This window comes from Papio anubis, chromosome 17 (genome assembly GCF_008728515.1).
Source record: "Papio anubis isolate 15944 chromosome 17, Panubis1.0, whole genome shotgun sequence".
Classification (NCBI taxonomy): domain Eukaryota; kingdom Metazoa; phylum Chordata; class Mammalia; order Primates; family Cercopithecidae; genus Papio; species Papio anubis.
This window is the reverse complement of record NC_044992.1, coordinates 9436216-9459229: the sequence shown is the minus strand read 5'-3', so window position 1 is coordinate 9459229 and position 23014 is coordinate 9436216. Positions and strand designations below refer to the sequence as shown.

General features: G+C 49.9%; 1 protein-coding gene across 7 annotated transcripts in view; it reads left to right on the top strand.

The window, feature by feature from the left end:
- GAS7 (growth arrest specific 7) overlaps positions 1-21497 on the top strand; it is a 284928-nt gene extending 263431 nt beyond the window's left edge. For 3 of the 7 annotated variants that reach the window (XM_021928735.2, XM_009189670.4, XM_017950348.3), the window contains exons 10-14: positions 5300-5428; positions 6481-6604; positions 12458-12537; positions 14065-14163; positions 14823-15217. In XM_021928735.2, coding sequence (XP_021784427.1) covers positions 5300-5428; positions 6481-6604; positions 12458-12537; positions 14065-14163; positions 14823-14936 — 546 coding nt within the window. In that variant the 3' untranslated portion in view covers positions 14937-15217. Of the gene's footprint in view, positions 1-5299; positions 5429-6480; positions 6605-12457; positions 12538-14064; positions 14164-14822 lie in introns of all 7 variants that reach the window. The other 4 variants (XM_003912340.5, XM_003912339.5, XM_031657376.1 and 1 more) reach the window with 3 other exon arrangements.
- The last annotated feature ends 1517 nt before the right edge of the window (positions 21498-23014 follow it).

The following is a 23014-nucleotide window of genomic DNA, read 5'->3' as shown; positions in this document are numbered from 1 at the left end:
GGGTAAACTGCCTAAACTCTGAGTCTCCCTTCTTTAAACGCATCCTTGATCATTTGAAGGTAGCATCCCTCAGAGATGGTTGCTGCTTCCTGGGGCTTCCACGTTCAGCACTCACTGGTCCTGTCTCTTTCCTCGTGCCGTTCCCACTGCAATTGCAATTCCCTGCTTTGGGATCCCATACGACGTACCCCATGATGGTACTTGGCACGCAGAAGGCAGAATGAGTGACTCAGATGACTGAGACACGTGAGAGGACTTTCTAAGGAGCTGGGTGAGAAGAGGGAACAGAGCTGCTACAGCTCCCCGTGGCTTAGTGTGCCCCAAGATTGAGTTGACACCGAGATGTGAGTGACAGTTCCCAGCTAGTGAAGGCACACTAACTAACCTCACTACTCCAAGCGCTTCACAAGAAAATGGCTACTCAAGTCCTGGCAGAGAAGGGAACTCCATGAAAGGGTCTTTTTCCTGCGTTGCATCCAAAACAGCAAGTTGTTTTTCAGTGGCAGATCATGAGTAGCTTTTCCCCGCAAGGCCTCCCTTCTCCTGTCGGAGCCCCCAGCAGCTCCATTCTCTGCTGTGGTGGAAACTTCCAATGACTGGCAAGATGCCTGGGCGGGCTGCCATTGTGATGGGGTGGGGCTGGGAGCCAGAGCTGTGAGCTTTGGAAAGGTCACCTGCTGGGTCCCCGGGAATCTTGGTAGCATTTACTCCCCATCAGCAGGACCCCTGATTCTTGATTGTTTAGAGTACTCAACAGGTGGTAAAACCCTCTCCGACGGGGTAGTGGTGACGTTAAGTGGTGTGGATGGCTGTGTGCAGGATTTAACTCATTGCCGTCAACCACCGTGCGAGATGGCATCCCCGTTTCACACTGAGAAGAGGTGGGGTGAGATCACAGCCCATGGTCACACAGCCAGGTGGGCTCAGTCACAGAGCAAGCAAAGGAGAGGACTGAGCAAATGAGAGACTTGGTCCCCAGAGCTTTTCTTCCAGCAACACCCCCTCTTTGGCAGACCAATGGCATTGAAGACACATCCTCTTCCTGAACCTCTGCCTTTCCAGGAGTTGCCAATGGGCTGGTGCAGACTGGCCCCGGACAACCAAATGCTCAGAGCATTTTTAAGTTAGTGTTCAGGACACAGGGTGGACCTCACCGTTCAGCTGACGGGAAGCTCATGAAGACCCGTCATGCAAAACAGACTTTGCTACAACAGGCTCTCGACTGCTTCCAGCCTGTCGGTCAGTGTTGGTGGCCTCAGGCGATCATCGCAGCAGCCTAGTGGTTTTACGGAGATTCCTTGAGAAGAAAGTGCCTCCAAGGATTTATTTGACTGCCATGAATAATATAGCTCCATATGCTGAAAATCCTTTTTAACGTCTGCTCCAAAAGACTTATTGAAATTCTGCTCCGAATGCTCTGTGTCAGTGTTAAAAACTCTTTAAGAAATGCAGGCCGGGCGCGCTGGCTCCAGCCTGTAATCCCAGCACTTTGGGAGGCTGTGACGGGCGGATCACGAGGTCAGGAGATCGAGACCATCCTGGCTTACCCCGTGAAACCCCGTCTCTACTAAAACATACAAAAAACTAGCCGGGCGAGGTGGCGGGCGCCTGTACTCCCAGCTACTCGGGAGGCTGAGGCAGGAGAATGGCGTAAACCCGGGAGGCAGAGATTGCAGTGAGCTGAGATCCGGCCACTGCACTCCAGCCTGGGCGACAGAGCGAGACTCCGTCTCAAAAAAAAGAAAAAAAAAAAAAGAAATGCAATTTTGTTACAGCAATTTTTCTGGTTTTTCTGGTCCACTAGCTCAAGCCATTGCTAACAGCAGCAGGTTACTAAAGAAATCAGAGTGCTATATACAAAGGAAGTTACACCTGGCTCCTACTGAAGAAGGGAGAATAGCAGAATTGCTTCTGCTGGTAGAAAATCTCATGCAGTAGAGGCTGTGCGTTCCATCAGAAGATTTAGGGGACAGGAGTGAGGAGACATAAGTTGTGTCTCAGTACTGTCACTAACAAGGCTCTGTGACCTTGGGCAAGTCACTTAGCTTGCCTGGGGTTTTATTTCTTCACATATGAAATGAAGAATTCAGACCACATCAGTCTCTTTACACTTATTTGACAGTGTCTTAGCAATGATGCATTTTACATGGGTGTTCGGAACCCATCTGTAGGTATCCACTCCGGTATCTGCACACAAGACATTGACACGTATCCGTAGCTGAAACAAATGTTTGATAAAACAGTATTTATCCTCCTACTTGAAATGTACTCTGGTATTTTCTGTTCAAGTCTGATCTCTTCTCACCAAAAAAGCTGATCCCGGCCCATTAAATTGATTTCATAACTCTCGGCCGCACACCGTCTGACAAATATCAGACTAGACAGTGTCTGAAATTCCTACCAACTTGGAATTTCTCTCATTCTCTTCTGATGTGTGAGATGAAAAGGAAGCAGAGAGAGCGAGAGTTTTGGAAAGAAAAACTGATGGGCCCATGACAGGCCAGCCTGATCTGCAAGGACACACTTCCAGGAAGGACTTCTGACTCCTGGTTCAACAGAGACGCTTAAAAGTTAAGAATGAGTACTAAAGATACCAGCCTAACCATTTTAAAGGAAAAAAAATTATGTCTTTAAAAAGGACTTAATATCGGCCGGGCGCAGTGGCTCATGCCTGTAATCCCAGCACTTTGGGAGGCCGAGGCGGGCGGATCACGAGGTCAGGAGATCAAGACCACCCTGGCTACGACGGCGAAACCCCGTCTCTACTAAAAATACAAAAAAAATTAGCGGGGCGTGGTGGCGGGTGCCTGTAATCCCAGCTACTCGGAAGGCTGAGGCAGGAGAACTGCTTGAATCTGGGAGGCAGAGCTTGCAGTGAGCCGAGATTGCACCATTGTCCTCCAGCCTGGGTGACAGAGCGAGATTCCGTCTCAAAAAAAAAAAAAAAAAGATGTCTGTAGAGAGATGGAGATTCTGGGCATCCTCATCCATGGAATCAAATCACTTGTGATAGCAGCGTCGCGTTTCCACGATGTCATTTGAATTTGGGAAAAGCTTCTTGGTATATTGGCAGGTCCATGGGCTTTTCCCCAGACCACAGAACCTGGGGCTGGGGTCCAGGAAACCTTAATGTTGAAAACTCTTCCTGGTCATTCCTGGACATATAAAAGTCTGAAAATCACTTGCTTTCCACGTCCTTAGAAAGAGACCCCAGAGTTTCTGAGTCAGCAGGCTGAGCTGACTCTCCCAGATTGCCGGAGTCGTACAGCTCTTCCTACTCAGCAATGCCAAACCTATGTACATGGGAAGGGGATTTGTTTATTCTCATAAGCTCTCAAGATGTTTGTAGCATCCTGCAAACTGCCACCAGATGGGGATGTTTTCCTACACAAGGAAGGTTCCAGGGGCTCAAAAAGATAGTAGGACATATTTACAACTAACACGAGGAGGAGAGAGGTGTTTGGATGGCCAGTTCTCTGTGAGTCTTTGAAGGCCATCCAGCGACAAAGCTGTCTTCTTGTCACCCAGGGGATTGGGCTCTGAAGAGTTTGTCATTCTTTCTACAAATACAGAAGGGGCGCCCACCCTGCACCAGCCCAGGTCAGACACTGGGCACAGCTGTGCTCAAGCTAGATCAGGCCCCTGCCCGCTTGGTGCTCCCAGCCCCGTGTAAGTCAGTTACTTAGAATAAGGACACCTACGTCCTGTCGGTCTCCAGAGAAAAGGATATTGTACAGCCAAAAACCTGGCAAGGAGGGAGAGGAGAGAAGTCACAGAACCCTCGTTGGGATATCATCTGTCCAGGGAAGTTGAGCTGCGCCCCCTAGAGACACCTCTGAGACAGGTGGAGGTGGATTGGTGGTGGTGGAGTGGGCATAGGTTGAAGCGAGTTGCCTGATTCCAGGCAGTGGGGTGGGAGGGGTGCACAGGGCTGGGGTGCCACCTGGCTTTGACCACAGCAGGTCCCGTTGATCTGTTTTCTTATGAAATAAATGTTACGCTCACAACCAAAAAGAACAAATTTTTAGGAGAAGTTCTTTTAAAGGGGGGTGGGGCGGGAAAGAGGGAAGGAATAAGAGAGAAGAAAAAAGCTTAAAACCCTGATGCCAGCCAGCTCTTCTGGCAGCATAAACCCTTTTCTCTGGCCCCTGGGATACAGGGCGGTTCCCTTTGGTGGGAACCTGTGTGCCTGTGCCCCAGGCAGCCCAGCAAGCTGAGAATGACTCCATGAGCGCAGCGTGGAAGAGTTGCCGCTGTGTTTCCAGCGGGCCTTGAGGAGTTCCCACCGTCAGTTCCTCGAAGTTTGGAGCCTGTCTAGCTCATCTTTGTATTCTCAGCACCTGCCATGGAGTAGATGTTGGATAAACAGGACTGACCTGAGACCTCTAATTGAATGGCATTTAGAATGGCATTCATTCGACTGTTCTCTACTGGAGCTGCATACCCCAGTCACTGTGCTAAGTGCTTGGAGACACAGACGCTGATGTGGTTTCTGTCCCCAGAAGGCTCTCAGTTTGGAAAATAAGGGAGACAGACACAAGAACAAAGCCGTGCAGGAAGCTGTGGGATAAAATAAGTATGTGAGGTGGTGGTGGTTATTATTATTTTGAGACCGTGTCTCACTCTGTCGCCCAGGCTGGAGTGCAACAGCACGATCTCGGCTCCCTGCAATCTCTCAGGTTCAAGTGATTCTCCTGCCTCAGCCTCCCAAGTAGCTGGGATTACAGGTGCCCACCACCACTCCCAGCTAATTTTTCTTGTGTGTGTGTGTATTTAGTGGAGATGGGGTTTCACCATGTTGGCCAGGCTGGTCTCGAACTCCTGACCTCAGGTGATCCACCTGCCTCGACCTCCCAAAATGCTGGGATTACAGGCATGAGCCACCATGCCCGGCCCATTGATTATTAACTTGATTTAGCCATTCCACAATGTATACATATTTCAAAACAGCATATTATAAACCATAAATATAGGCAGTAAAAAATTCTAAAAATAAAATGTAAAAGCTGCAGAAGCCAGAAGAAAGGAGTTAACAGATGGGGAAATCAGAAGGCGCTAGTTGCTAACCAGTTATCCTATAGACATGAGCTGGGGCCTCCTGAGCTAAGGTGACCTGCATAAACAGACCTGATAGGCAGCCACGTGTCAGGGCGTGTCTCTCACCTTCCTGCCAGGTCGCTGCCCCACACTCATCCTCACCTGCCTGGGGAAATGGGGGCGCGCTTCCCACCCCTCCTCCCTGCACTGGCTTACAGCTGACACCCTGGGTCCTGAGTGTGCTTCTCCACTCTCCCAACAGCTTCACAGCGAGGTGGAGAAGCCCCTGATGAACTTCCGTGAGAACTTCAAGAAAGACATGAAAAAGTGCGACCACCACATTGCCGACCTTCGCAAGCAGCTCGCCAGCCGCTATGCCTCGGTGGAGAAGGTGAGAGGCCCAGGACGCTGGGCCGGGGCAGGCGCGTCAGGGGCTGCCTGGAAGTGGGGGGGGGGACTGGGAAGCCAGCAGTGGCTCCATACGCCAAGGCGGAATCTTTGTCCCCAGGTAGGGGAATAGGGGGATGTCCAAGCCTCGTGCCCACACCTGAGCACTCCATCCATCCAAGGGCAGATGGAGCTGCCTCCCCGTGGTGCTCAAATGCTCGAATGACCACCCAGAGGGCCAGGGGTGTGAGGAGAGGCTGCAGCAGCAGTGGGCGGTCGAGGGACTGTAGGCGACCAATTAAACCTCGAGACTGGCAATGCTGGTGCTGGTTCACGTGGGGGCCCGTGTTTAAGCCTCACTGGGCAGAGTCCTCCTGACTCAGTCACCCGCTTCCTGCTCTCCTTCCTGCTCAGGGACGATGCAGAGTCCTGGGTGGTCTCGTCTCCAGGGAGCTGATGTTCAGCCTTAGAGGGAAGACAGCGTGCCCCAGAGACTGATTCCCAGCCCCGGTGCCTTAGAGAGGAGAAGGGGGCTCAAAATACTGGGACACCCTGGACCCAGTCAGCTGCCGCCACCCAAGGGCCACAGAGATGCCAGTGGTGGCCTGGAGGAAAGGCAGTAGAGTGAGGGGAATGAGAGGGTCAAGGCGTGTCCAGCTCCGGAACGGGAGGGCTGGTGCTACATCCTATGAAGTACGGCAGGGGGGTGACACAGGTGGCCTTTGTGGTCCCTTCCAGGCACAGGGGATGTGGTTTTAGGACTGCCTAGGTCCCCAGTCTGTATACAGGCTCCATAAGGGAAAAAAACGTGATTTGAGAGATTGATGTAGGCTGAGCCCCGATGTCAGTGGAAGAGACAAGGATGAAAAGAGCCAGGTTGTAGCCTCTACCTAGCTGGGTGGCGCCACCCTGGCTGCTGCGCCTCTCTGGGCCACTGTGGCATCATCCACACAAACAAGGGGTAAAAGGGCTCTAAAGGGAAGCTAGGCTGCGTGGCCCAGGAGGCCCACTGGCTCCAAGCTTTACGAGCAGCTTCTCTGTGTCCTTGGATCCCAGGCCCGGAAAGCCCTCACAGAGCGGCAGAGAGACCTGGAGATGAAGACCCAGCAGCTGGAGATCAAGCTGAGCAACAAGACAGAGGAGGACATCAAGAAGGCGCGGAGGAAGTCCACACAGGCTGGTGAGTGCCGGGCACCCTCCCGGCCTGCTCAGTGCGCCCAGAAGGAGAGGGCATGGGGCTAGGAGATGGGGTGACCAGGGAGGGTGCATCTCTCCTTTGCAAGACTGCAGTGGGGAAATGACTTCCCTTGTTTCCCAGGAGGTACCCCCTCTTCTCTCCTCTCTGACCCACACCCAGAGACCTCAAAGGAAGAGACTTTGGGCATCAGAGGAAGGAGACAGGCCGGGCTAGTTCTGGGACGTGGTAGAGGCTGGACTTCTCACTCTCTCCCTGATCATGGCTTTTTAATTTTTTTTTACTTTTTTTTTTTTTTTTTTTTTGCCCAAGCCCCAGATCTCTGACCAGGAGGTGGACAAACTCCTTCACGCGCTGACAGCTCAGGGCCCTGTCCCTGTTCAGAGCCCACAGAAGCGCACAGCCCACCCAAGCTGCCCACCTCCCCAGGAAGCAATGCTTTCAAGGTTCACCTATGGGGATGGGCTCCTGCCCTGGGAACAGAGGCTGACACTTTGTTTAAAGAAATAACCAGATTTCAGTCTCCCGGAAGGAGTCTCCCAATGAATTGGTTTCTGCTTCCACCTAGTGGTAAACGTTAGCTAATACACAGAGGAAGAGAAGGCCTGGTAGAAACCAGTGAAAACCTCAGTAAGTAGGAAGCCATGTTTTACTGCACGAGAGGACACACATGTTACCTCTGGAATGAGACTGTGTCCCATAGTGTTAGAGTTTGGTCTAACACTATTCACCTCAATTTCTGGTGAACCTGTTACAATTCCTTCATTATAGAAGAAAGCATTCACCTTACAAGCCATGTTTTACTGCACGAGAGGACACACATGTTACCTCTGGAATGAGACTGTGTCCCATAGTGTTAGAGTTTGGTCTAACACTATTCACCTCAATTTCTGGTGAACCTGTCACAATCCTTCATTATAGAAGAAAGCATTCACCTTACATAAGGTAGGATAGAAATAGGTCAATAAAAAATAATGTAATAGAAGGATAACATTTTTTATACAGATCTTATAATGCACAAAAATAAATTACAGGATCCATAAATAGAAAGCACAATATATTTATTGGTAGAGAGAAAGGGGGCACATAAGGGGAAGAGATCTGTTTAAATTATTAAGTTATTAAAAAAATAAATTGTAGGCCAGGTGCAGTGACTAACACCTGTAATCCCAGCAATTTGAGAAGCAGAGGCAAGAGGATCATTTGAGCCCAGGAGTTCGAGACCAGCCTGGGCAACATAGTACCTCATCTGTACAAAAAAAAAAAAAAAATTGAAACAATTAGCTAGGCATGGTGGTGCATGCCTGTAGTCTCAGCCACTCAGGAGGCTAAGGTGGAGGATGGCTTGAACCTGGGAGGTTAAGGCTGCAGTGAGCTATGATCACACCATTGCATGCCAGCCTGGGTGACAGAGAGAGACTCCACCTCAAAAAAAAAGATATTGCAAAAACAGTATTGGTACATGGCAAAATATTTTAAGCAGCAGACAAGAATATAAAATGCTCTTCACAGAAATAATCACCATCTCTTCCTAGTGTTTTGATTTTTAAATATTTAAATTTATATAAATTTGATGATACAGTCTGTCTTCTGAACTTCTTGGAAATACCTCTCTTTCATTTCTATAAATCTTTTTGCCCTTCCATTCATGCATATCAAACTTTTTAATGGCTGGCCAGTGTCCGATTGTATGGTTGTACCCAAATTTATTTCATCATTCCCTTAATTGAAGTTTAGGACTCTCAGACTGTTTCAGAGTGCTTGCCAGCCAGTGAAGCTGTTGTTATTTGTACCTGCATCTTTGTGTGTGCCTAAGACCAGATCTGCATATAGAGAGAATATAGATGCTGAGTCAAAGGGTATTATTCATCTTGATGGATATTTCCAAATTGCTTTCCAGAGAGAGCACCCATCAACAGCATCTATGAATAATGCCTGTTCTCTAAATGCTTATCAACATTGTGTGTCACCAAGATTTGAAATCGTTAGGGAGAGAGGAAAATGATATTTTGTTTTTAATTTGCTTTTCTCCATAACCCCGGTTGAGTATGTAAAATGTACATATAAATCATTTTGTACTTTCTGTGAACTGACTAACTTATATCCTTTATATCCTTTCCCCATTGACCATAGTTTCTTTATCTATCAGGGAGATGAACCATTTGTCTTTTTTTTTTTTTTTTTTTTTTGAGATGGAGTTTCACCCAGTGGCGCAATCTCGGCTCACTGCAAGCTCCGCCTCCCGGGTTCACACCATTCTCCTGCCTCAGCCTCCCGAGTAGCTGGGACTACAGGTGCCCACCACCATGCCCGGCTAATTGTTTTGTATTTTTATTAGAGACAGGTTTTCACTGTGTTAGCCAGGATGGTCTTGATTTCCTGACCTCGTGATCCGCCTGCCTCGGCCCCCCAAAGTGCTGGAATTACAGGCGTGAGCCACAGCACGTGGCCTGTTTGTCATTTTAATTGCAGATATTTTTCCTAGATTGTCATTTGTCTTTTAGTTTTGTTCTTTGTAATTTTTTTGTTGTTGTTGTTTGTTTGTCTATTTTTTCTTGCCGTTTTTCTGTACAGTGATATTTCCCATAAGAAGCCTAGATTTCAGAGCTGACTTAGATCTTTCTTTTTAATCACCTAGAGGGTTTTTTCTTACTTTTTTTTTTTGTTTCAGGTGTTTTTGTTTTTGTTTTTAAAACAGTGAAGGCTGGCCACGGTGGCTCATGCCTGTAATACCAGCACTTAAGGAGTCCCAGGTGGGCAGATCACGAGGTCAGGAGTTCGAGACCAGCCTGGCCAACATAGTGAAACCTTGTGTCTACTAAAAATACAAAACTTAGCTGGGTGTGGTGGTGTGTGCCTGTAATTCCAGCAACTTGGGAGGCCAAGGCAGGAGAATCGCTTGAACCCAGGAGGCAGAGATTGCAGTGAGCCGAGATCACAGCACTGCACTCCAGCCTGGGCCACAGAGCAAGACTCCATCTCAAAAAAAAAACAAAAGAAAACAGTGAAATATTTAACCCACCAGACATTTCTTTTTCCTTACACTGGTGGTCTAACCATATTCCACAGTTTCTTACTTGTGGTGTTTTTATTTCTGCTGTTTTCAATGTGTTTTGCTATTTGGGTTTTCATTTAATCTCTGAGCCAAGAATTGTTTCAAAGAAAATCTTTACATGTTTACAAGCAAGGGCTTGTTGTTGTTTTCTAATCTTGCTTTTTTTTTTTTTTTTAAACATAGTTTTATTGCATTATCATCAGATAATCCGGTCTCTCATTCCTGTAGTTCGGAATCATTTTGTGGTGAAAGTGACAGTCCTTAGACCTAACTCTGAAAAATGCCACCTCTTCTGAGCGATCGCTGTGGCCAGCCTCCATGCTTTAGAGCATTGTCTCTTTGGATCAGTACAGTCCCCCTGCAGGGAGGTATATGTATACCCTTTACAACTGAGAAGACTGACGGCGGAGAAAGTGAGAATCTTCCATGAGCTCCACAGTGGTGGAGCGGTGAAGCCAAAATTCAGTCTCCTCTTATTCCAGAGACCCTGACTTGTCACCATTTTTCTGAACAGCCTGTTGCTTAGGAACTGCCACCTGTTCTTTCCTTCTGTTCCTTTCCTCCCTCCTCCTGATCTTTTCCAAGGCTTCTAGAAGGAAGGACGTCAGATCCTCAGGGATCATGATCATCATCTTCATCTTCATCACCACCATAGCCCATATTAATATTTGGCTCTCTACGCCCATCTCTAAGTGCTTTACATATGTGGACATATTTATTCCTCGTAACAGCTTGGTAAAGGTACAGTCGTTATCTCCGTTTTACAGATGAAGACACGGAGGCAAGGGCAGGTTAACTGACTTGTCTACCATTACACAGTTACTAAGTAGTTGAACTGGGGTGACAACAAAGGCATTCTTGTCCGACAATCCATGGTCTTAACCAATGATGTTCATAAAGGTCCACTTTCAAGCTCTTGGGCTACCAAAGAGAGAAGGCACAGCCCCCTTCACCTACTCTGTTTCCCGATGCTGTGGAAGTTCTTGAAGCATTTTCTCAAAATCAGGATTGACACACAGGGCTCAGGGAGTTTCACAGTGTACAGAGCAGCACGCCGCCCTCCTCCTCCTTGGCCAGGCAGGAGCTCTTGGTGGAAATGTACTTGCATTTGGGAGGCCGAGGCGGGCAGATCACAAGGTCAGGAGTTCGAGACTAGCCTAGCCGATACGGTAAAACCCCGTCTCTACTAAAAATACAGAAACTAGCCAGGGGTGGTCGCACACACCTGTAGTACCAGCTACTCAGGAGGCTGAGGCAGAAGAATCACTTGAACCCAGGAGGTGGAGGTTGCAGTGAGCTGAGATTGCACCACTGCACTCCAGCCTGGGTGACAGAGTCAGACTCCATCTCAAAAAAAAAAAAAAAATACATTTTACAGTGTGGTATCCACTTTCTTCTCTCTGGGTCAGTGCCCCTTGGGATCAAGGGTCCAGTCACTGGCCTTGGACCAAGAACAAAATGAATAAATGCCTCGGTGTGGGCTCTGTTACTCAAGGCACACTTGCCCCTGGCGTGCGGCACAGCTAGTGGTGTGGTTCGCAGCTTGGCCTTGGGTATGGAGACATAACCTTCCCTATTCTCTCTGGCTTTCCTATCAGAGTACTATGAGCCACAAGGATGATGCTACAGGAGTAACTTGAACTCTACTCAGATTCCCAAGTTCCACGCTAGCATTCTGCTTCTAGAATTACTAGAGAAAATTACTTCACTCTGGGGTTCATCATGAGCATTTTCCATCTTGAGTGAAGACCATGATGCCTTCCTCTTGCTGGAGCCCTGAGCAGATCAGGAAGCTACGCTGAGACAAAGCTGTGCACGAGGGCTGTGCTGCTCCGCCTGCCATGTGCACACGCGTTACCAGAGCTTCTCGTAAACACGCAGTCTCTGATTCAGTAGGTCTCGGATCTGTCCTAGGTTTCTGAATTTCTAGCCGACCCCGGGGGATACAAGTGCCACTGTCCCACAGACGGTGATTTGTGTAGCAAGCTTCCAAGGTGCTGATACACTTAGCAATGTTTGCAATTACTCCACAGTGCGTTTCCTTTCTAATTACAAAATGTTCCAGACGTACATATGATAACAGAAAGTAATAGAGTAGTCATCAATATTGGATAGTTACGTTTGCCTCAGATCTTTCTGCGATGACATAAAATGCGATGGGAGGCGCTGATTCCTGCCCACTTGGCCTCTCTCTGTTTCCCAAGGTAGCCACTCTCCTGAAGCTGGTGTGTGCTGCTTCAGTGCATGTTTTAGACTGGGACTATAGATGCATTCTTTAGTGCTTCAGAAGGACATCTTGCAGTGTGTTCATGCATACACACACACACACACACACACACGTGATCTGCAAATTTATCTTCCTTAATTCTTCTTAGTACCAAATTGTGTGTGACATGTTTTAACCGATCTGGACTCCCCAGTGTAAAATAAAACTGCCATCTTTAGAGAGGGGGGAAGCATTTCTTGGGCTCATGATAGGATCGGGGGTCCTAGGAATGCCCTACACACACACACACACACACACACACAGTGAGAACCACCATCCTGAATCCTTGGTATCTGGCGTCAGGCTTCAAGGGGACACCTGAGCTGGTTTCTCATGGGAGTGGGTTGCCCCCTTCCTTCCTTGGCTCTGCTTTCTTCTTCCTACTCCTACTGCCATCCCTTTTCCAACTTTCCAGTGGCCACCGTGACCCTAGTGGGAGGAGAAGGCTTGGCGGTGGGGCACGGAGTCATGGTGGGGACAGGATGCATCGTGATGGTGACTGTGGTCTTTTTTCCAGGAGATGACCTCATGCGCTGTGTGGACCTCTACAACCAGGCCCAGTCCAAGTGGTTTGAAGAGATGGTGACCACCACATTGGTAAGTGGTCAGGGATGTGTGGACATGACGGTAGAGGCTGACGCAGAGCAGCCCCTGGTGGTGGTTAGCGGGCACGGGGGTGATGGGGTGGAGTGACCCTAGAGATGGTCATCAAACCTACTTCAGTGTTGGGGTCAAAACCTCAATCTGAGCCAGCTTATGTGGATTCAAATCTCTGCTCCAGCGCTTCCTAGCTGTGTGGACGTGGGCAGGGTTGGGTTGGATATGGCTACATCCTTCTTGGGCTGTCCCCTGAGAGGTCAGGGTCAACTGAGAATTCTCCTCAACTAAGTGGACAATGGCCTCTTTAGGAAAAATAGCCAAGCTATAGGAAGACAGGACCCCCCCCCCCACACACACACACACACGAGATGCAGGTCCTTGATAGGAGATCCTTGCAAAGTGAATGGATGGGTGAGGTTGGCGCTACACGGGGGGTGGGGGGAGGCCTCTGACCAAGGGTGAACAATAGGCGGCAGGGCCGATGATGTTTTCCTGAGTATTTCTTGTAAAGGAGCAGCATCTCCTTATCGATCAGCACCTGCCTGAGTGGACAGCGAAGTGTGGTTGGTGCTTGGGCCAGATGGGACAGGAGGCATCATGCCAGGTGCTCATCGGATCATCCCACTGCCTAAAGCCACCCCTGTCCATCCAGCACAGGACTCACCAGCTGCCTTCCCCAGGTGTCAACCCACCAGAGCAGATTAGAGGCCTCCACCAGGGACAGTGGCCTAGTTTTCCTCCTGGTTAATCTCCTAATTAAGCCCCCTGCTTTACCCCCCTTTTCTGGTTAATCACCTGGGCAGTGACCTAGTTGGATGCAGAATAACAGCCTGATATCCCCTAGATTCCAAAGACACAAAACCGTCTAGAAACCAGAGGACAAACCCCTTCCCCTCTCCCCTTTGACAAAAGCTGCGCCACATGCAGCCCCGTCTGCCTCCCTGGCCTGGTCTCTATTGCGGCTGCAGCACTGGGCGTGGGCAGAGGAAGGGAGGCTGCTCAGCAGAGGCCCAGGGACAAGGTCCCAGGAATGTGTGGCATGGAGCTCCCACATGTGTCCCCTTGCTGCACCCCACCAGGGCACCAGGGCTCGGGCTGCGTGGGTGCGGTGCCATGAGTAACAGCCCGATGGACTCTGGTTTAAATCCTGTCTCCCCCATCATTCCGTGTTGCTTTGGGTGAGCCGTGTTGTTGCCTCTCTAGGTGTTAGTTCCCTTGCTTGGAGAATGGGGATCATAACAGAAACGATCTCTTAAAATTGTAACGAGGACAGTTAAGGAACGCACGGAAAGCCGTCAGCTCGGTGCCTGGCGGAGCAGGCTTTTCAGGAAGTAAAACAGCAGCTGCTGCTGTCATCAGCTTCACCTTCACCCGAGATAACGGGGCACGCTCCTCATCAGACCCCAGGGAGTCAGATGGGGCAGGATATCCACAGCCAGTGACTTGCGTTTTGTCGTCTTGGTGGGAGGACCCCCAAGTGGAAGGGACGTGCTCAGAGTTCTCCGGCCTTTACTTTCTCTGCAGGAGCTAGAGCGGCTGGAGGTGGAGAGGGTAGAGATGATCCGGCAGCACCTGTGCCAGTACACGCAGCTGCGGCATGAAACAGACATGTTCAACCAAAGCGTGAGTTTCCAGCCCAGCAGGACTCCTGGGTGACACGGGGCCTGGGGAGAGCCACCTGGTGCTAGGCCGTGGCCAAGTGGCTGCTGCAAGTGAATCTATCCTAAAGGCGGGCAGTGGGCAGGTGCTGTGGCCTGGGGGTGGCCTCGTGGGCTGGGCCTGTCAGCATTGTCCTGGACGTCCGTGTGAATCCGACCCTGGCATGTGAAGTGGACTCACCTGTGAGCTGTTACCCCAAGAAAGAAGCTCATAATAGTTATAGTAGCTGAAGACATTATTAAATTTCTTAAAAAACAAAACCAAAAAAAAAAAAAAACGACTTCTAGAAATATTCAAAATACCTAAAGCTCAAGTTTTATTTGTCCTGTTCTCTGGTGGTGAATGTGGGGTGAAAGGGAGAAGGACAGCCTTTCAGGCCCTCCCAGCCTCTTATCCAGGCCTGGAGTCTGCAGGGTGAGAAGCAGAGTCCGGATGCGTTCTGGGCTTCCCCGTTCACAGCCCTCTTCGTGTGCTGTTCCTCAGATGGGCCTCCCCTGGGGCCCTGGAGCCCTCTAGAGAGGCTGCTCTGAGAGACACTAAGGTGAGGACAGCATGTCTCAGAGGAGCTCTCCCCGGCTTGGCTGCTGTCTCTGACGATGTCGCGTATTCTCTGTCTCTTGCAGACAGTCGAGCCCGTGGATCAACTGCTTCGAAAAGTGGACCCGGCCAAAGACAGGGAGCTGTGGGTCAGAGAGCACAAGACGGGCAGCATACGCCCTGTGGACATGGAGATCTAGATGGGCCTGTGCAGTTTCGGGGGGTCCTGCTGGGGAGGGGGACTGGGCTCCCACCGTGGGGCCCATGCTGAGTGGATGCCCCCCACCCTTTCTCCTGGGGCCACTGAGGAGAGGGCAGAGAGCTGGTGATTCCAGAAGGGTGACTCGGACGGCCTAGCTGGGGGCTCCCCTGTATTCCCAGGCCCAGAAGACAGACCCACAGCCCTGCCCTTGTCTCTGAGGCTAAAGACCCCCTGATTTCCGTGCTGTGCTTGCCGCTCTGAAACAAACGGAGGCTGGAACTTTGTGGTCCCTGCCGAGTTTTGTAGGGGTCACCGTCACATGCTTGTGCCCTGGAAGCCCCAAGGCTCTTCCTCCAGCTGGCTCCCTTGTCTCCAGGGCTTTGGAGGATCAGGGGAGGGAGGTCTCTGTCTCTAAGCCAGGTGTCAAGGATCAGCATCATGGGTAGAAGGTGCCATTCAGTTCACAGCCTCACCCAGAATCCTTTGCAGCCCTCCTTCTTTATTTTTTTCACATTGCATTCTGGGGGTCCACATCTGGCTTATCTCAGCCACTGTTCATCACCAGGGGTTTCAGGAGGAAGGCTTGGCTCCTGTCTTCCCAGACCCACCATGCCTGGAGAGGTCAGGATGGAACTACCTCATTCGGCAAATTAGCCCCAAATCGAGCGCTGCCTCATGTGTCCTATGAGATCAGGCGCCGTCTGTAAAGTCTCCTCTGGAAATGCCAATCATCCTTCCCCCAGCTGCTTCCTCGGGGAGGCCCCTGCCCCCACCCTGCCACCCCTTCCCAGTCTCATTAGAGGAAGCTTTCCAAAGTTCTCAGTTATCAAGACCTCATCCAGCTCATCCAAAGGCTTCAGGGATGGAAACAAACCAGCTCGTCTCAGAGGCCAGCAAGCTGGGGCCTGTCCACCACTTTGCCCTCTGCACCTTTGGGCTGCCCTGGCCCCCACTCTCCCAGGCCGCCCACCACAGGCTCTTAACGGGGCCGAGTCAGTCCTACATGGGAGATGGGTTAGGGCAAGTCTTTGTCATCGCCCAGATGGCTCTGTCTTCTTGTGTATGGCAGGGCTGGGACTGCTGTCCCTTGTATGGTTTTCTGTCACTGGTGGGCACTGGACAGGCATAGCAGACTCTCTTGTGGCCACACTGGGTTGTTGCCATTCAGACAGTGTCCCGCCACCTTTGCTTCCAGCTCTTCTGGACGTTCCAGAGCCCTGCACCAAACCCTCACCTGGTGACGGCACCTTCTTTCCCTCTCTCCGTCTTCCAATCCCTGGAAAAGTCTGGTCTGAGTGTGACTTGGGAAGCTTTCAGTGCTGCTGTTTGGTCCAGCTCATTGCTTTCTCTACCACAGCAAACACATTCTCCACCATGTCAGTCTAAAGACTCAGCCCCAAGGGCCGGGAGAAGCGTGAGCGAGGGACAGATTCTAGTCAGGAGCCCGTACCCTGGAAATCCATCTTTCTCCTTCTTTGCCATTGACCACTTTGGGTTTGACCTGCACATCTGCAGTGAGGGCAGAATTCAAGAAGCACAGCTCACTGGTCTTTCAGTCTTAACGTGCTAGAAACCGATGACTTACTCATCTCTAATTTTTTGGCACCTCTATCATTGAATGAGAATTGCTTTCTTATAGTTCGCATTAGAAAAATGCCTAATATACTAAAGTAAACCAAACATTGTTACTTTTCTCTTGTTCTTGAAGCATGGCAACCAAAAAGGCCGACGCAAAGGCCTTCACCGACATGAAGACCTCCTGGTAGGATCTGTCCATGGGATAGAGAACCACTCAGTCCGGATCTGGGGTTGGGTCATGACACCAGCTACCGATTTTAGAATATTATTTCTTGGTTTCTTTATGAAAAATGGGTGCTAGTGGTAATTGCTTTGTGGCTTAGTAAACTACTTTGTGGATGATTTCCAAACATTCAAAGCCAATAGCCTTGTTATTCACAAGATATTTTGAGTACAATATGGCTCATTGACTTTTCCATTTCCATCTGAGGATTCCAGAGTCCTCTGTTCATCCCTGGGATAGAGTGAACCCTCTTGCGTCTTCCAGGGTAGCTCAAGTTGGCCCAGTTTGGGCCAGTCCGTTTTTGGAGGTCACTCTTTCCCCCTCATCCCCTCCTTCTCTTTACCCCCTTCACGTACTTCCTTTCTTTCTTCCCTCTGTTATTCATTCATCAAGCAAGTTAAAGCCATTGGGCTACGATCTAATCTGAGGACACCATATGGCCCTGTCATCAGGGAAGCCCATGATCTCTCGTTTTCAGGGGCCTTACAGGTCAGCAACCTTGGCATTCATATATAGGTACTCTGCAGAAGTCAAGTTTTCAGAGGTAAGTCTGTTGCGCTGATTAATCTACATTCGTTTGTTCAGTGAATGCTCAAGACAAGCCAGGCGTGCTGAGAAGTGGCGCTGTAGTTGTAAGATGGGCATTCCTCCGCTCTCCTCTATTCTCCATGTTGACGGGGAAGCGTATAATAAGAGCATTGTGCGCTCTCCACACTTAACCCTCTGGGATTCTTTATTATAAATATAAACTACCGTCGTGAGGCATTTACCTATTGGATGGAAGGTAGACAGCAACAAGATTTTAATCACCTGGTCACCAGACCCTCACGGCCCATATCCAACTCGAATTTCAGAAATTTGTTTGCTTTAAATAACTCTTTACAAATAAGGGCTGGGCACGGTGGCTCATGCCTGTAATCCCAGCACTTTGGGAGGCTAAGGTGGACGGATCACGAAGTCAGGAGATTGAGACCATCCTGGCTAACACGGTGAAATCCCATCTCTGCTAAAAATACAAAAAATTGCCCAGGTGTGGTGGTGCGTACCTGTAGTCCCAACTGTTCGGGAGGCTGAGGCAGGAGAATTGGAATTGCTTGAACCTGGTAGGTGGAGGTTGCAGTGAGCCGAGATCATGCCACTGCACTCCAGCTTGGGCGACAGAGCAAGACTCCATTTCAAAAAAAATTAAAAATAAATAACTCTTTGCAAATAGGAAAGTGAAGCCCAAGGGTACCCAGTGAGGCTGTGAAATGGCCAGTGAATTAAGAGCAGGGCTGGAGTCGACAGTCCAGACCCCTGTGCGTATGAACAGGGGCCCCTTTCTGGTTGAAATCAAGATTAGGATGCAACTGAGAAAATAAAAGACTGCACTTTGGAGTGGCAAGTACGCTATCTGGGTTGTTGTTTTGTTTTGCTTATGTCTTGGTGCTTAGGTGAGGACTTAGCTGGGTTTATTCAAAGTGGGTGAGTCTGGGCTATTCTTGAGAACCTCCATTCCATTTCTGAGAACAAGTCAGCCCCTTCTACCTGCCTCCACCCAAGAGACTGATACACAAGATCTGTTTGTGAAAGCCTGATTTAAAAAGAAAAAAAAAAAAAAATCCTTAAGCCAAATGGTGTTCCAAGTTGGTTGCCATGAGAACCTCCAGGAAGAGCCACTTGTTACCCTCGATTCTTTCTAGTGCTTTCCATCAGTGGCAACACATAGGCCACTTGGACTGTGGAGACGGTGGCCCTGAGATTCTGTCAGTGGGACCATCCTGGGCCTCCTTTCTGGCTCCACTCAGCGCCCTGTTGGCCAAGGAGAATTTCTGCGGTGGGAGGCAGTGCTCCGCAGTCAGGGTTGATAAACAGCCAGGCACACTGAAACAGTGTACCAATGAATTCACCAACCAGGGCTTTGTTTCCTCACCCTATGTGAAAACCAATCAATTACTAGATGAGTGGATGGATGCATAAAAATCTGGGCTGAGCCAAAGTCCCTTTTGGAAAAACAAGCCATAAAATTCGAAGGACGTGAGAGACTTTGGCTTGTTTAGGTGATTTTACTTCCAGCTGCAGGTAGTCTTGACAAGGAGCGTTTAAACAGAAGGCTAGAGATGTACTCCTTGTGTAGGTAGGAGAGAGCACTTCTAATGTTAAGTGGGGTACAGATTGGCTGCCCGCCCACATAGCCTGGATATCGTCTTATCCCCATAATCCTTCCATCCCTACAAGGCCCACCGCCACCACCTTTTCCCAGGTTTATTGAGGTATGATTGACATCCAGTAAAATTCACCCTTTGGAAATATACAGTTCTGTGAATTTTGGCAAATTTATTGTCTTGTGACCATCACCAAGATCGACCTGTTTTTATCACTCCAAAAAATTCCCTCCTCCTGCCCTCTTTTCCTGGCAACCCTGATTGATTATCTGATCCTCTAATTTTGCCTTTTCTAGAATGTCATATAAATGGAGTCACACTGATGTAGCCTTTTGAGTCTGGCATCTTTCCCTCAGCTTAATGCTTTTGAGTCATCCACGATGTGTGCGTGGTTCGTTCCTTCTCGTTGCCAGGAAGTATTTCATTGCATGGATGCACTACTCTGCTTCTTTATTTTTACACTGAGCCGTTTGCCCTGGAAGTTCTTGGCCCGGGGTCTTCAACTTGTTTGCACGACCACTTCCAGCTTGCTGCGTCCTTCAGCTCCCCAGGCTCCTCCTCCAAATGCCAGCTGTGCCCACAAGCTGTTCTTAGAACTCACACTCGCCTTTTTGGCTCGTGGTAGGTTTTTGGTAGTGCAGAAAGAAGCCAGGGATGGGATGGGAGGGGAAGGGATGGATGGGTGCTCAATTGCTGCTCACGTCTGCTGCAACCCAAAGCCTGCATCTCAGCCAATAGATCTGCTCCCTTCTGGGACCCAGGCTTCAGTGTCACACGGTCCTTGGCGTGTATGGGGTGTTGGGGGCTTTGAAAGGCGAGCAGCAGCAGCATGGACAAGAAGGCTGGGGCTGGCCCTGGGGCTCATCACGATGCTTTCCTAGATCTGTTGCTTTATCTGCAAGCTGAGGGTATGTGTTCTAGATGAGTGTCTCAGGTCACCGGCAACTGCATGTACCTCCCCCGCTTCTCGTTTCCAATGATGTACCCTGTACACGTGTTCATGCCATCTCTGGCTCTCACCTGCACAGTCGTGCATAGAATTGCCTCAAGTCCTGGTGAGAGAGAGTTGCCTTGGCACTTTTCCAATAGCTAAAATTAAGAGTTTTATGAGCTGTTAAGAATGAGGTAGTTTCTCCTAGGACCCCCCAAAGAAAGCGCAAGTAACGACCGTTTGGGTCTCCTTCACCAACCTTTGATAGTATATTCTGGAGTCCACGCCCCCAGGAACCAGGACAGGTGTGAAGATGGAGTCTTTGTCGCAGCTGGAGCCTTGCTCAGCTGGTGGTCACACAGCCTGGCCTGTGCCTGCAGCCCACTGGATGGTGGTACGTGGTGGCAGGGACAGGACCACATCCAGCTAAGGCCAGACCGGGCTGAGTGTGACCCCCGAGGTAAACAATCCTTTAAGCTATGTCTTGTTCATTCTCCCTGCTCAGTGAAAGGTGAGCCCCGAGACCAGTTGGGTACCTCTCTATGCGAACCAGAGACATTTCTGGATCCAGAGCAGGTGAAGATGAGGGCCAGGAAGCCTGAGCCCCCGGGGCCTCAAGGTAGGGAGCCCAGGAGGCTGCCAGGACTCTGCTGGGTGGAATTTTGCTCGGGAGGACTCTTGTCTTCCCCTCAGGAGTATTTCTTTTGAGGGTTTCCTGGAGGTGAAGAAGCAATTCCCGTTGCAGCAGGTTAGAGCGAGAATCAGACAGCAAAAACCAGTGCGCTTCTCCCCACGTTCTAAATGCTGGGACATGGCTGTCAGGAGGCTTTGCTGGGAGGTGTCTCTGGGGGTGATGTGAGCTTGGGGTGATGGCCTTTGGAGATGGCGTGTGGTGTTCGGGACTGTTCCTTGGTGTTTGAGGGAAACTTTAGTGAGATTGCAGTGGAATGTAAAGAGGTCAGGGCACGTGAGTGCTCTCTCAGGGTGGGGTGACTTGGAGACCTAGAGGGAAAGCCTGCTATGCAGGGGGAGGGCACAGGACTGGCCCTGCTCTGCTGCCTTCTTTGTCCCATAACCTGAAGTTAAGTCACATCCCCTGTCGGGACTTTCGTGCACTCATCTCTGTCAAGTGGGGATACCTCCCTTCCAGCATCACCTGCATTAGACGGGCTGTCAGGAGTCGTGGGTTCCAGGCAGCTGTGTGGACCCAGGGACAGACACTCAAAGGGACACCAGCCATCCTTGGTGACAGGGGCCCCAACTTAGCATCCCTTCCCTTCCTTACGAAGGAGATGACCAGAGACAACCCCTTCACAGACACGAGCACATCGGCAAACCCTATGAGAGTGGAATTTTCTAACAAAATAAACTTGCTTGTTTGATCTGTTTTCTGTAACTTTTGCTAAATACTTTATACATTTTTCATGTTAAAGAGCTGTGTCTCCCGCCAGCACTTCTCACCCCGGTATGAATGTGTGTCCTCCACATTGTATATCCTTCCACCCTCTGGCTGCCTAGATCAGTAAATAAAATCGATGTAATATAATTTATAAGTAACACTGTTGAAACCCCGATCCCAGTGAAGGCTGTAACCCACCTGCCCCCGCCCCCCCTCCAACCCGTTATCGCATTTGTGTGTATTAACGCTGAAGAATTAAATGTTTAAAGAGTTTAAATTTTGAAGGCGTTTGCTATATACAGTTGTCCTGCATTATTATAAAGAGTTTTCAGGAAGTTAAATCCCATCTCATTTTTTCTTCTTTGGCTCCGTGTGTATCCTCGAGATGCTTAGATTCATCCCATGTAAAATAAACTGTCCAGAGACACTGGGTCCCCCTAGGCGACCCTCTTTCCTGGAGGGCTGCCACATTCTTCATGTGACCTGTCTTGGCATTCCTCCCAGGCTCTTGAGATTGGTGGTGATTTCACCTCCGATGACTTAGTGGGAGACAAAGGGCATCTGGATACTGGCGCCCAAATGGACGCTATGCTTCTGGCCTCAGGCCCCTCCCCCTGGTGACTTCCTGTCTCTGTGGGTTCCAGCCCTCTGCTTCCCTCCCATCTCTAGAGCTCCTGGCTGTTTCTTTTCTCATCCATCCATCCTATTTTTCTTTCTTTTTTTTTTTTTTTTTTGGAGACAGAGTCTCGCTCTATCACCCAGGCTGGAGTGCAGTGGCGAGATCTCAGCTCACTGCAACCTCTGCCTCCCAGGTTCAAGTGATTCTCCTGCCTCAGCCTCCTGAGTAGCTGGGACTACAGGCATGCCCCACCTTGACCGGCTAATTTTTATATTCTTTGTAGAGAGGGTTTCACCATGTTGGCCAGGCTGGTCTCGAACTTCTGACCTTAGGTGAGCCGTCCGCCTCGGCCTCCCAAAGTCTTGGGATTATAGGTGTGAGCCACCAAGTCCAGCCCATCCATTTATTCATTCAATAATTACTGAGCATCTGGTATATACCAGACACTGCTCTAGGTCCTGGGAACACATCAGGGAGAGCCCTGCTCTCAGGGAGCTTACATTCTAGCAGATAATAGACCTACTACGTTCTGTGATGTGGGTGTGGACGGTGTTAAGTGTTGTGGAAAAGAAAAACAGGACAGGGTGAGGGTGGGTATGTTGCAGTATTCAATAGGGTCATTTGAGTGGCCTCATTGAGAAGGTGGTATTTGATCAAAGACAAGGAGACCTGGGAGGGACCGTAGAAGGTCACCGGAGGAGAATGTTCCAAGCAGAAGAGATGCTCATGTATCTGAGGCCAGCCTGGCTGGAGTGGAGGGAGTGAGGAGGGAAGAGCAGATGAGGAATGTGGAGGGCTGCCATATTCTTCGAACGACCGTCTCGGTGTTCCCCCCAGGCTCTTGGGATTGGTGATGATTTCACCTCTGATGACTTAGCAGAGAGACAAAGGGCACCCGCCCCTTTTCGTCCCTTCTTGGGGGTACCAAAGGGCACCTGCAAGAAATGGTGGGATGAGGGCCAGTGCTGCCTGTTGCAGGCTTTTGGCTTTGATGGGGAGAAGTGGGCAGCCATCGTGCATGACCTGATTTCATGGCTGTGGGGCTCACTGCAGGGCTGTAAGGGGACAAGAGCAGAAGCAGGAAGAGCTATTAGGAGGCAGAGGTGATGCTGCCTGCATGAGGCAGGTGCAAGGGAGGCAAGAAGAATGGTCTGGTTCTGGCTGTACCTTGAAGGTAGAGTC